At 36.1% G+C, this 14,349-nt stretch overlaps 1 protein-coding gene across 3 annotated transcripts in view; it reads left to right on the forward strand.

Annotated features, from left to right (window-relative positions):
• LRRIQ3 (leucine rich repeats and IQ motif containing 3) overlaps positions 1–11,394 on the forward strand; it is an 84,492-nt gene extending 73,098 nt beyond the window's left edge. Inside the window, exons 5-6 of one of the 3 annotated variants that reach the window (XM_074221184.1) lie at positions 8,372–8,531; positions 11,198–11,392. In XM_074221184.1, coding sequence (XP_074077285.1) covers positions 8,372–8,531; positions 11,198–11,308 — 271 coding nt within the window. In that variant the 3' untranslated portion in view covers positions 11,309–11,392. Of the gene's footprint in view, positions 1–8,371; positions 8,532–10,096; positions 10,374–11,197 lie in introns of those variants that run through there. The other 2 variants (XM_074221183.1, XM_074221185.1) reach the window with 2 other exon arrangements.
• Positions 11,395–14,349: the final 2,955 nt, after the last annotated feature.

Raw genomic sequence — 14,349 nt, forward strand, 5'->3', positions numbered from 1 at the left:
GTTAGGGTCTCTGGTTCCTTTAACATTCTGGTCAAGAGACATTTTCAATGACCTTTTTCCTGATTCCTCTGCTCATTGATTCCTTGCCAAATTGTCCTGAATATATTTTGTATGTGTTTTCAAAATACACATATACACATTATCTTCTGTGTTAGTGGGTAAACTTCATAAAGATAGGGACTGATGGATTTTGTATTTCTATCTCGATTACTAAACAAACTCCATGCAGTATAGCACAAGTTTCCCTAGTACTTGGTCAGTGCAGTACTGCATTAGGAAAACGAGATATTTCCAAGGCAGAAAGAACCCCAGTAAGAAGAAATCTTGAGTATTATTCTTTCAGATACATAAATATTAAATTAATGAAGTTACAAAGATGAGGTCACAAAAGCCTATGAAAGATAGAACTATCATCCTAATGATAATGTCTTTGAGGGTATCATCTCACTATGCAAAAACAAAAGAAAAATGACAAAAAATGAAGGCTTTAAATTTAAGGTTCACAGTCTCAAATTACATAATATACATCATGGCAATATTGTTTTGATAACAAAATAATTTGTTTATAAGAAAAAAGTAAAACTTTGAATAATCTATCAACAGGAATCCATAATTAAAGAAAACGTTATAAGCACTAGAAGATGAAATACAAACTTATGAACTTGTTCACAAAATTATAATAATGTTAAAATCTCTTAGTAGTGGTGACTAACAACTAGAGAACTAGATGTATAGATAGATCTTTGGATTTTTAAAAGACTTTCTTATCTCATCAACATTGGTACTACTTCTATAAATACTCTTTAATATCTTTTTTATTGTTCATGACTTTTATCTCTGTCCTCTTGTAAATCCTTCACAGGCATTCATCCAGGGTATTAGAAATTTTCCTCTTGGAACTCTTGACATTTCAAGAATATTAATAGGGTACCGACACACATCATTATACTTTGCTTATTTTCACTCTTTATTCATTCCCAGTCTACTATATTTTAGTTTATTTATTTTAATTTTAAAAATTTCCCCCTAACTATATGCAAAAGCAAATTTTAACAGTTACTTACAAAACCAGCTAGTTTCTTGGTATTGATAAAAAATATGTATCATGAAAAACATTAATATAATAGTCATGTTGCAAAAGTAAACATAAAACTCACACACAAAAAGAGAAACCTCAAGAAAAATAAACTGAGAAAAAAGTGTATACTTCAGGCTGTATTCAGACAGCATCAGCTTTGTCTTTGGGATAGATAGCTTTCTTTATCATAAGTCCAGAGAAATTGCTTCAATATTTTCCCTACAATTACTATTGTTAGCTATGTTACCCTCCATCTTATTCCTTGCTATTCCCATTTATTCTATTCTCTCTCATCTTTCACTCCATTCCTCCCCAAAAGTGTTGCATCTAACTACCTTCTCACAAACTTCCCTCTCTTCTATCACCTATACCTCTTCTCCACCAACCCCTTTCTCCCATCCCTTTCTACTCGTATTTTCCTCTAGGATAAGCTAGTTTTCTATACCCAACTGAGTGTGATCCACTTTTGATGAGAGTAAGGTCCACTCACTCCTCTTCACTTTCCCCCTCTTCCACTCCATTGGAAAATCTTTTCTTTTTTTTGCCTCTTTTATGTAAAATAGATTAACCCACTCTGCCTCTCCTTTCCCTTTCTCCCAGTACATTCCTTTCTTACCCATTAACTCCATCTTGTTAATATGGTATACTTTTATATTCTATATATGCTCCTTTTTAATATGTTATACCCTTATATTCTATATATGCTCCTATATATTCTATATATTCTATGATATATGTATGTACCTTCCAACTCACCTTATAAATGAAAAGGTTCTTAAGAGTTATCAGTATCATCTTCCCATGAAGGAATAGAATCAGTTCAACATCATTAAATCCCTCATATTTAGTCTTTCCCATCCACCTTCTATGTTTCACCTGAGTCCTGTTCTTGGATATCAAACTTTTTGCTTAACTCTGGCCATTTTATCAGGAAAGTTTGAAAGTCCCCCATTTCACTGAATTTCTTTTCCCCTGAAAAAGTATGTTCAGTTTTGCTGGGTAGTAGATTTTCAGTTGTATCCAAGTTTTTTTGCCTTCCAGAATATCATATTCTAAGCCCCACAAGCCCCTAATGTAGAAGCTGCTAAATCTTGTATTATCCTGACTGTGGCTCCACGATATTTGAGTTACTTCTTCCTGGTTGCTTGTATTATTTTCTCCTTAACTTGGGATTTCTGAAATTTGACAATAATATTCCTGTCAGTTTTCATTTTGGGATTTCTTTCAGGAGGTGAATGGTGGATTCTTTCAATTTCTATTTTACCTTCTGCTTCTGGGATATCAGGGCAGTTTTCCTGGAGAATTTGTTGAAAAATGAGGTCTAGGCTTTTTTCCAGTCATGATTTTCAGGTACTGATACTTTTTAAAATCTCTCTCCTGGATTTGTTTTTCAGATCAGTTGTGTTTCTTTTATATGGTAGGAAATATTGTTTATTTTTTATAAATATTTTGTTTTCCAATTATAGTAGTTTCTAACTCTTTTTTTAATGGTTTGAATTTTACATTTTTTTCTCTCACTCTCCCTTCCCTCCCTCCACCTCCTCCACAGAAGGCAGTCTGATAATCTTTACATTGTTTCCATGCTATACATAGATCAAAATTGAATGTGTTGAGAGAAAAAAATCATATCCTTGAGGAAAAAATAAAATATAAAAGATAGCAAACTTATGTAGTAGATAAGACAACTGTTTTTAAAATTAAGGTAATAGTCTTTGGGCTCTATTTGAACTCCACAGTTCTTTCTCTGGATATAGATGGTATTCTTGTCACAGACACCCTAAAATTGTCCCTGATTTTTGTACTGATGGAGTGAGCAGGTCTATTAAGGTTGAGCATCACCTCCTTGTTGCTGTTAGGGTGTACAATGTTTTTCTGGTTCTACTCATCTCATTTAGCATCAGTTTATGAAGATCCCTCCAGGCTTCTCTGAATTCCCTCCTGGTCTCTAATAGAACAATAGTGTTTCATAACATACATATACCACAGTTTGTCAAGCCATTCCCCAATTGATGGACATTGAGTAATTTTCCAATTCTTTGCCACCACAAACAGGGCTGTTATGAATATTTTTGTACAAGTGATGTTTTATCCTTTTTCATGATCTCTTCTAGGTATAGACCTAGTAGAGGTATTGCTGGATCAAAGGGGATGCACATTTTTATTGCCTTTTGGGCATAATTCCACATCGCTCTCCAGAAAGGCTGGATGAGTTCACAGCTCCACCAACAGTTAATTAGTGTTCCAGATTTCCCACATCCTTTCTAAAATTGATCATTGTCCTTTCTGGTCATATTGGCCAATCTGAGAGTTGTGAGGTAGTACCTCAGAGATGCTTTAATTTGCATTTCTCTAATAAGTAATGATTTAGAGCAATTTTTGTATGACTATGGATCTCTTTGATTTTCTCATCTGTAAATTGCCTTTGCATATCCTTTGACCATTTGTCAATTGGGGGATGGCTGGTTGTTTTACAAATCTTACTCAGTTCTCATTGAGGGCCTACAGGCTAGCTTATCATTTATTACTAAACTATGACTTGGCTCAGTCCAGCTGAAGTCAAGTTTTCAGGCCACCTTTGAAGAGGCGGGAGACAAAGACGGCAAGTTCTCCATTTATTAAACCAAATACAAGTGCTTAAATATCCTCCCCAGTCCCTGGTCCACTCCCACTTCCGTAGCACTCTCCAATCAACCAATAAAACAATGCTATCAGGTGATGAAAGCTTTTTTCCCTCAGGCCAGTACTCCCACACACAACAGCCCCTTACAAGTTCTCTATATATTTTAGAAACATCAGAAATATTAGTTGTAAAAATTGTTTCCCAATTTACTACCAGTTGTTCTTCTGAGATATTTCAAATTTTCTTTTAGTGTTTCATTCTTTTCATTTTGTTTTACTGTTTCTTGATTTCTCACTAATTCATCAGTTTCCCTTAGCTCCATTCTACATTTGAAGGAATTATATTTTTCAGGAAACTTTCATATCTCATTTTTCCATCTGGCCGATGCTGCTTTTTAACACATTCTTCTCCTCATTAGTCTTTGCAATTGCTTTTTCCATTTGACTCAACTGGTTTTTTAGATGTTATTTTCTTCAGTATTTTTGTGGTATCTCCTTCACAAGCTGTCACTTGGTTTTCATGATTTTCCCACATTGCTAAGATTTCTTTTCTCAATTTTTCCTCTACATCCCTTTCTTTGTTTTCAAACTCTTTTTTGAGCTTGTCAATAGCCTTAGACCAATTCATATTTTTTTTGGTGGCTTTGGATTCAGAAGCTTGGACTTTGTCATCTTCTGAGTGTATATTTTTGTCCTCCATGGGATCAAGGTAGATTGTCTGTGGTTGGATTTTTTTCTTCTATGGCTTGCTTATTTCTATAGCCTATGACTTGATTTTAATTCTTTCTTCAGGTTGGAGTCTCATTCAGAATGAAGAAGCTTTTGAGGGTTTTTGCAGCCTTTTTCATAGACAACCTCTCAAAGATCTGCAAGTTCTCACTTCCTCCAAGGTCTTGTGAGAGGCTCTGACTGCTCTCCTGGCTTGTGCTTTGGTCTGTGGATGACCAAAAACACATCCCTCTGCCCTGGAGCTGTGAGGAGGGGCCCTGCTCTGCTGTAAGTTGTGAGCTCTGTTTTGCTTCTACCCCTTTTCCTGAGTCTGGAGCCCCAGATTGGGACCCAGATCTGAGTATGGGTGAAGCAACAGAGTCTTGCCTCAGGGATAGTAGGGAGACTCTGAGATTCCCCTGCTCACCTTACAGTCCATGGACTGAGTGCTCTAAATGCAGCTGACCAATGTATCCTTTAGGTTTGCCCCGAGGCCTGTGCTAGGCTGTCCTTCCCAATTGTCCTTGGCAATCCCTGGGCTATGAGGTCTAGAAACTGCCACCCCTTCCGAACCCCCTCCCTCCCTCCCCCAGGGCCCCAGGTGCCTAAAGATCTGTTTCTGGATGTCTAGAGCCAGTTCACACTGATGCTGCCTGGGCTGCCCTGTGGGCTCTTTCTAATCCTGATTCAACATGCTCTTCCCAAGGATCTTCCAAGTTGTCTTGGGCTGGAAAATTGTTTCACAGTCTTTTTGTAGGTTCTGCCACTCTAGACTTTATTTTTTTTTAGGTTTTTTTTTTTTTTGCAAGGCAAATGGGATTAAGTGGCTTGCCCAAGGCCACACAGCTAGGTAATTATTAAGTGTCTGAGACCAGATTTGAACCCAGGTACTCCTGACTCCAAGGCGGGTGTAGAGTCATTATTTAAAGGTATTTGGAGTGGTCTGGTGGAGAGCTTGTGGGAGCCCCTGCTGCTGTCTTGGCTCTGAGCCCACCACATTTTTAAAAGACCCATTTTTGCTGCTATCCTTAAAGCTAAATCTCTGAATCTTTATTAACAGTGTTGTATCACAGCCTACTCATAACAATTATCCTTTTCATCACTACCCCTTAGGTGACTCATTTTTATTTTTTATTTTTAAGAATTGTAGAATTCCATGACACAGCCATAAACCATGATTATAAGGATATTGATGTTAAAAAGTTGAGACCTGGTTCAAATCATTAAATGCATTGTGAAAATTACAAAAAAAATAGAAAATCCAGACTGTTTTTCTCCTACTATTTATTTTTACTTCAGATCATTATAACAGAGTAATCTGATGAACTTATAGTGTGGGTTTCTTCTCCTACCCCAAATTATAGTTTTAATAATAGGATTTTATCATTTACTTGTTCTACTCCCCATTCATAGAGGTTAAACCAAATGCTTCTATTTAAACATAGTTGGTCCTCATAATTCTGTCCTGGGCTTTATGCTCTTCTTCTATGCTACATTTGTGATTTCATCAGTTCCGATGGATTTTATTACTATCTCTAAGTTTATGATTCTCAAATCTACCTCTCCTACCCTAACCTCTTTGCTAATATCCAATCTTTTATCTCTAACTGCTGTTCAAAAAGATGTCAGTAGACATCTTAAATTCAAATCATCCAAAAAAGAACTTCCCTATTATCTTTGCAGTCCTTCAGAGGCACTCATCATGTCATCTTTGATGCCATATTATCTCTTCATTCCTATATTCAATCGACTGCCAAAATCTGTTCATGTCCCCATTGTAATATATCTCAAATACATGAAAATCCTAAGTGTGGACTGGTGGGAATGTGGGAAAGCTGCCATACTATTGGTAGAGTTTGAACTGATCCAACTATTTTGGAGAGCAATTTGGAACTATGTTCAAAGGGATATAAAATTACGCATACCCATTCATCCAGTAATACTTGTGTTCCTCTTCCCCCAACCAAGAAAAAAAAAATAAAGGGGAAAGGATCTATTTGTAGGAAAATATTTGTAGCTTTTTGTGGTGGCAAAAATTGGAAATAAAGGGATGAACATAAATTGGGGAATGACTAAACGAGTTATAAATTATTACAATGAAAAACTTGGACAATAAGAAATGACAAACAGGATGATTTGGAAAAAACCCTGGAAAGACTTACTTGTACTGATATAGAGTTGAAATGAGCAGAACCAGGAGAATATTGGTCACAGTAACAGCAGTGTTGAACAGTGTTCAACTATGAATAACATAACTTTTCTCAGCAATAATATGATACAAGACAGTTCCAAAGTACTCATAATGAAAAGTGCTGTCTCCACTTCCAGGGAAAGTAGAGATAAATCAGAATGTAGATCAAAGCAGATTTCTCACTTTTGTATGTTTTTTTTGGTCTGTTTTCTTTCACAAAATGACTAATACACACACACACACACACACACATCAAATCATTTACTTTTTCATTGAGGAGTTAGGGAATGAGTGAGAGAATTTGGAACTCAAAATTTTTTAAAAAAGAAAATATTAAAAATTGTTGTTACAAGATATTGGGAAAAAAATTAAAAATCTAACAGTTGCTACTCTTTAATAGATTTTCATGAGATAGTTTCATGTAAAAATCCTCTGGTAATAAAAATTTTCATGAATATGCACTGCTCCCCTCAAATCTCCCAAATACAACTTTTTTCTTTCTAATGTCAGTGCTGCCACTCTGGTGAAGACCCTTATCACCTCATGCTCATCTGTTGTAGTAGCCTACTTCCTACTTTCTGTATGTTACCACAACATTTCATCCTCCATTGAGCCACCAAAGTGTTTTTTAAAGTACAAATTTGATCATTGCCAACCTCCATCACCTGACACACTCAGTAAATGTCAGTGACTCCTTATTGCCTTCAGAATCAAACACAAAAGCCTTTGCCTGTCATTCCAAGCTCTTCACCGAATCTCTTCCTACCCCTTGAATTTTCCTTTTCTTTCTTACCTGAAGTGTACTCTTTAATCTGGTGATCCAGCAACAAGATCCTCCATCTTTCAGTTCTGGACATTTTCTCTTATTGACCACCATGCCTAGATTCTCCCTTTGCTGTTTTGTCACTTTTTTAGTACTGACTAACTCCCTGCGACACTTTTAGGCTTTTCTCGGCCATTTTCTTCTCTATCTCATATCTCATTTAATGAAACTGAGGCAAGCATGGTATCTGATGTGAACCTATATCTTCCCAACATTGGGCCAGGAGCCCTGTGCAGGCAGGATGGCAGCCTCACTGTCCCACTGGCTTCTTTTTGAGTCCCCACTAAAACTCCATCTAAAGCATGGAGTCCTCAGTTGCTCTTTTTTCCCAGTACTTTCTCTATGGTATGGCATCTCCTCTCTATCCAATCTAAAGCTTTCTGGGCATTAACTTGGTTCTTTCTTTCGCATTTGATTGTGAGTCCCTGGAGAAGAATTATGGTTGTTCATCCCTTTCTGTTCCCTCCTAGCTGTCATTGCCTGGATCATAGCCTGAGCTTAGCAAAATCTGGCTTGACTGATTGACAAAAAAGAACAATCACACTTGTTTATTCAGGTTCTGCAGTCTGAATGACATAGAGACGGAGCTCCCAAGAAGCTCATGGTTGAATGGGGACAATCAGAAATGAATCTACAGATACATATCTATGGGTTTTTCCCCTTAAATAGAGGCATCAATGAAATGCTAGAGGGGCAGCATCGTATTAATTGAATAGATTTCTATGGTTCCATTCTTTCCTCTGATGCTGACTGTGTGACCCTGGGTCTTCATTTATTCCATGGGGTTTAATATGAACACATGTTGCAGAGGTTTTTTTATGAGCATCAGATGAGATAACATGTAAAACTTAAAAGTGATATAAATACTTGTGTTCATCATAAGGTAATATGAGAAATTTCAAATGTTTTATTTCCCGAAAATTAATTGATATTTCATTTTTCTTTTTTTTAGGCTAAAACATTACCTTAACTGGTTACAGACGCGTCGTTATCAAGTTCCTGGAAAAAAAATCAATCTAGAACAAAAGGTAAAGGAGAGAAAATTCCCAGCATTTGAAGATTTATCATTCTTTAGAGAGACTGAAGAAAAGCAGATTCCAGATGAAAGAAAGGTGATTATGAGAAATCTTCATGTGGGATTTTTCCATTAGGAAATTTTAGTTGAGATTCTATGGCAAGACTATTGGCCCAATTCCTGAGACAGCTTAGGAAAGTAATGAATGTCTCTAAAAATTGGAATTTAAAAAAAGGCATTTAATATTCTGCTTCAGATTCTTGTGACATTTAAACCTGATAATTGAAAATAATTAATTATCAAATAAATTAGATCACATGGTATGTGAATTTTGAACTTCTTTTTGAACTTTATTCTTATATTATTTTGACCCCTGATTTCAGGGGTCAAAATTTCAGATTCCTAAATAATGTGTGGATTAGTAGAAAAATTGATTATTGGGAGTTAATATTAGGAGAAATGTAGATTAACCCTTCCTTTGACATAGTTTAACTCCACAAGCATTTCCAAATTCGATATCCATTTCTATTTCTTTGCTTAGTGGTCCTCACTAAACCTCATTCCAATTTTCTTCTCTACCCATGCATTCTCATAAACCTTTACTGTACTTCAGACCTTGTAGAATCATCCACTTATCCAAGAGAAGCTCACAAGAGTAACTACTGGGATTTTCATGACCCTTGAAGCTTAGCCACATCCCTTTTGATTCATTATTTCACTTTGACCTCACCACCATTCTGGGAGGCAGGTACTCTCCAACATGTAAAATCTGAAGGTTTCAAAGATTAAGCCAACAGCCATCCTAGTGTGAGGAAGTTTAGAAAATGAGTTCAAACCCAGTAGCTGCTCCCCTTTGGTCTCCAAAGGACCACTCTCTTCTCAGAGATAGTGGGAGTCTTTTTCAGCCCCTTATGTGCCATATGTGGCAATAGAATTGATGGAGAGAGTTTCTAGATAGCCCTGGGTAATTGCCTTCAGTCCTAAAGCAGTTGTCACCAAGGCCAGTCTGTCACACTGCTCTTTAGTTTCATGTCCATAGGATTTAAAGCTGCAAGGAGTTCTGGCATTTAGACAAAATTCTCTAATTTAACTAATGAGGAACCCAATTTGCCCTGTCCAAATTTAACTAGCCCAAGGACACAGAGATCACAGATATCACAGATGAAGTGTAAGCCTAGATTTACTGAAATCAGCTCCAATGAACCTTCTTTTGCATTGATATATTAATTTCTTATACTAGGATTTCAAATCCTCCAGATCATGGATGTCATCTATTTCCATGCATTTCTTCTCAGATCATGTCTATGCTATACTTTCTATCCAGGAGATACCAACAAATATGGCAGCCTTGCAATCCCTTATTATATATGCATCATATTGGTGCCCAGTAACTTTAGAGAAAACATTCATTTTTAGAGGAACAATTTTGTTAAAATTTCAGCAAAATTACTTGAAGCTATGGGCAGGCATATCTTCATTATGGTGAATGTTTTGTAACAATAATATTCATTATCATAGAATTTATCTTTCTGTATCTTCCATATTAGAACTTGATGTGGTAATGATGTTGCTGTTCATTTGAATAGTTTAAAAAACTAATACACAATCAGCAGTTCTTTGAAAAGTCTGTAAATATGAATCCTATCCATCCTTTTTTTGCAGCTACAACCACAGTTGGCAGGTCAAGTTACTTCTCGAGCTACTCAAACTGATTTTCCCCATCGGCGTTGGTCAATCTGATGCTCTTATTTCCCAGAAAACCACCGTTTTACTTTCTTTGTATGAAACTGGGCTTCAGTGCTCCTTGGCTCTTTGGTTTTAGGGCCTTCCTTAGTTCCCTGTCATCTCATCCAACATGTACTGTGCCAGGCTTCTTCTTTAGTATCTTTTAGTACAGTGTGATGTTGAGCTATATTAAAGTCAAAAGTGCTTTAGGATTAGTGGTTTGGCTGTGTTTTGTGAACATGTTGTTGATTATTGTGCCTTCATATGGAAGGCTTTTCAATATCACCAATGCTCTTAGAGCAGAAATGATGCTTGTATTACATCTGAGTTCCACAAAAGTGGACACATTGACCCATACAATTCAATTCAACACCATAGATTGAGGTCCTGCTGTGTCCTTCACATGTTTAGATACTGTGATGCTTAAAACTTGCCCCTTACCTATAGGGAGCTATTACTTAATCAAGGGTACAGTGCATGCACATTTGAAATGATTATAGAAAAGTTTTAAGACAACATTCAATTAAGTGCCATTCCATGTGGTATAGATGATGAATAAATAAATAAAGCCTATATGTGTGCTTGTATGTGGGTATATATGAGTGTGTGCTCACACCTATCAGTAAGAAAAGTCTTGTAGAGATTTCTGGTGGGGAAAAAAGGGCAACTGACACCTAAAAAGAGATTAGAGTTAGAAAAGCAGAAGAGGCCCTTGGGTCCTCCAGTTTGCTCAGAGACTGGACATTATATGCTCAAAATGAATGAAGATACTTTTCAAATAGAAGTAAAAGCATTAGGATTTACTTCTTTTCATTGCCTGGCTTCATATATAATTTTTTCATTGCTAAAATTATTCCTCTCAGACAGCTCTGATTATATGAAATTTCTGACTTATATTGCAGCAAAATATATATCACTGTAGTTCCCACCTAGTATTCCTTGTTCCTTTTAATGGGTTGAAGCAACCAAATTCTGCATGGCCACAAGTCAGATATTAGAAGATAAGGATCATGCTTGCCATGGTTTTCTCTTCTCTAGACTGAGTATTTCCAAGGCCTTAATCCAGTCCTCCTTTGGCATGGTTTTGAGACCCTTCATTTCCCATCATCTACCTGTAATCACCTTTCAAGATGCCCATTTCCTTTCTAAATGTGACAGCAAGATCTGAACACAGCACTTCAGAAGTCATCTGGCCGGTACAATGGAAGAATTGGCTCCATTTCTATGTAAGTCCTTTGCTCTATCCATTTACCTATTACTCCCTCATTTAACACACACATATATAATACATATTATATAATATATATATATTATATAATATTTATATATTTTTTGTTTATTATTAAGGAGACACATGCTCCAGATAAGAAAAACAATCTCTCCTTTCACTGGGTTGACAACAGTTAGAAACTAGCCCAGGCTACTTGAACACAAATGACTGTTTTTAATGAGTACACTTGGACTCCACTGTCTAATGATTTGGATATTCTACTTCTTAAGTATCCACAGGCAGGTCCCCCATTTTCTCTGCTGTCTGCTTAAGGTTCCCTATTTTTTGGGGGGGCAATGATTAACACTTCAATTGTGAGCCTCTTGCGGCAATAACTTTATTTTCCCTCTTTTTGTATCCCTAGTGCCTAATGTCCCACAGTAGGCACTTCATCAATGCTCATTTGCTGACTATCTTCATCAAAGGCAGTCAGGTTAACATTGTACATACATATTTTTAGTAAACATCTTTATAGATTAGTCATTTTTGGTATGATGCAGTAGGATTCAGGGAAAGAGAAACATAAGAGCTAATTTTTATAGCGTGTTCATCAGATTCTGAAGGGGTTTTTTGGTTTTGTTTTGTTTTTCTTCCTCTGAATATAAAAGAAAGCAAAATTAAATAGTACATAAAACAACTTTTTTTAAAAAATTAAAGGTAATAGTTTTTTATCTTTGTTTAAACTCCACAGTTCTTTTGATACAGATGGTATTCTCCATTGCAGATACCCCCAAATTGTCCCTGATTGTTGCACTGTGATAGAATGAGCAAGTTCATTAAGATTGATCATCACCCCCATGTTGCTGTTAGGGTGTACGGCGTTCTTCTGGTTCTGCTCATCTTACTCAGCATCAGTTCATGCAAATCCTTCCAGGCTTCCCTGAATTTCCATCCCTCATTATTTCTTATAGAACAATAATGTTTCATAACATACATATACCACAATTTGTTCAGCCATTTCCCAATTGATGGACAGCCACTCGATTTCCAATCCTTTGCTAACACAAAAAGAGTTGTTGTGAACAGTTTTGTACAAGTGATGTTTTGGGTAAAAGGATAATAATGCTCCTCTATTCCAGTCTCTGCACTTGGCCTTAAGCTTCTCATCAGTTTTCATTCAGCTTCTACAAGGACATCTGCACTAATAGTTAATTCATGATCTTCCATAAAAGTTTCATTTGGGAGCAACTCTCTCTCTCTCTTTTTTTTTACTCCTACCTTCATATTAAAGCAAAAATCTACCTTTGTAACTTTTTTCTTATTTTGGTTTTTACAAGGAAATGGGATTAAGGAACTTGCCCAAGATCCATAGATCGGTAATTATAAGATTTCTGAGACCAAATTTGAACTCAGGTCCTTCTGCCTCAAGGGCCAGTACTGTATCCACTGTGCCACCTGGCTGTTGCCTTCCGTTACTTTTAATCATTTTGTTGTAGTTATAATGTCTGGGGACATGCAAAATAAATATGGTGCCTTTTCAGAATACCAATTGTTCCAATATGTGAAGATATTAATTATGATCACTCCTAAACTGAACTCATACTTCCCAAAAGTCATCTCTTTCTTGGACTATATAACTCTAATTCCATTCACTCAGACTTTCAGATCTTGAAGACATCTTCAACGTGTCTATTTTATGCTAAAATTGTGTCTAGAATTGAACACAACTCTCTGGTTGAAGTCAATTGGGACATAATAATATAGTGGGACCATCACTCTACTCATTCCATATTTTTATTAATGCAGCAGATCTTTTTCTTGTTTGTTTTAATGTTGATATATCTCACAATCAACTCATCTTGAGCTTTAAGACCTTTCAAACCCTCAGTATTTGTACCATAAGCTTACCAGATCTCCCTTATTCTATATATATATGCAACCAATTTATTTTGAAGTACAAAATTTTATGTTTATCTCCTATCTCTATTTTAACTTGTTAAATTCTTTCCATTATACCAGTCCATCAAAATTTTTTGGATGACCATTCTCTCATCCAAAACATTATTCATTCCTTCTAGCTTTATGTTCTCCACAGATTGAAAAATCATGTTTTTTTTTTGTTGATTTATCCAATTCATTGGTAAAGAAAACAAAGAGGACATATTCAAAAACAGGTCTGGAATCTATTGCTAGTGACTTCTTTTCAGGTTCATGATGAACCAACAAAGAACCCTTTTACAAATTTCATTTGAAATTTCTATTATACCTCTTGATCCAGTTTTCCTTAGTTCATAGCTATAGCATGGATTTTTTTTCCTTTGAACTTCTTCAAATCCTCAGATTTGAGCATTGGCCTGCTGATCATGGCCAGCATTTCTACATTTGTGTGCTTTGAATTAGTCTGCCTTGGTTGGCGAGTCAGTGAAAACAAAACTAAGTAACTGCTCTATTAGATTGCCCTCAGACCACCAGCCAAACCCGATGAGGCTTCACATACTGTACCACCATTCATCTTGTCATTTAACCTTGTCACTTACCCTCTCCTTATTTTCATTCCATTCCTTCCTCCTTTTACTTCTTGCTCTGCATTAATTAGTTAATCAAATCAGTACTAACATGTTACCTGTTGAAGGTATGTAAGTTTACTCCCTTCAATTCCTTGGCCACCACTTGCATATATAGGAATTTTTCCCATCATAACATGGATAGGAGCTTTGTCATTTTTGTGCTTATATCCACAAAACTTGTCACAAAGCCTGGCTCATAGTGTTCACTTAAGAAAAGTTTTTTCCTTCTTTCATTTATTTTTAAGTTTTCTATCTATGACTGTCATTGTAACTTTTGAGGGTACTATCTTTTATTTTAAAACCAATCCACTCCATCTCTTAGATATATACAACTAGGCAGAAATGGGGAATAGATTCCAGAAGATATGGGCACAGGTAACATCACTTCACAAATTTTCTTGAATTAGAAGACA

The sequence above is a fragment of the Macrotis lagotis genome, chromosome 2 (genome assembly GCF_037893015.1).
Source record: "Macrotis lagotis isolate mMagLag1 chromosome 2, bilby.v1.9.chrom.fasta, whole genome shotgun sequence".
NCBI classification, from domain to species: domain Eukaryota; kingdom Metazoa; phylum Chordata; class Mammalia; order Peramelemorphia; family Peramelidae; genus Macrotis; species Macrotis lagotis.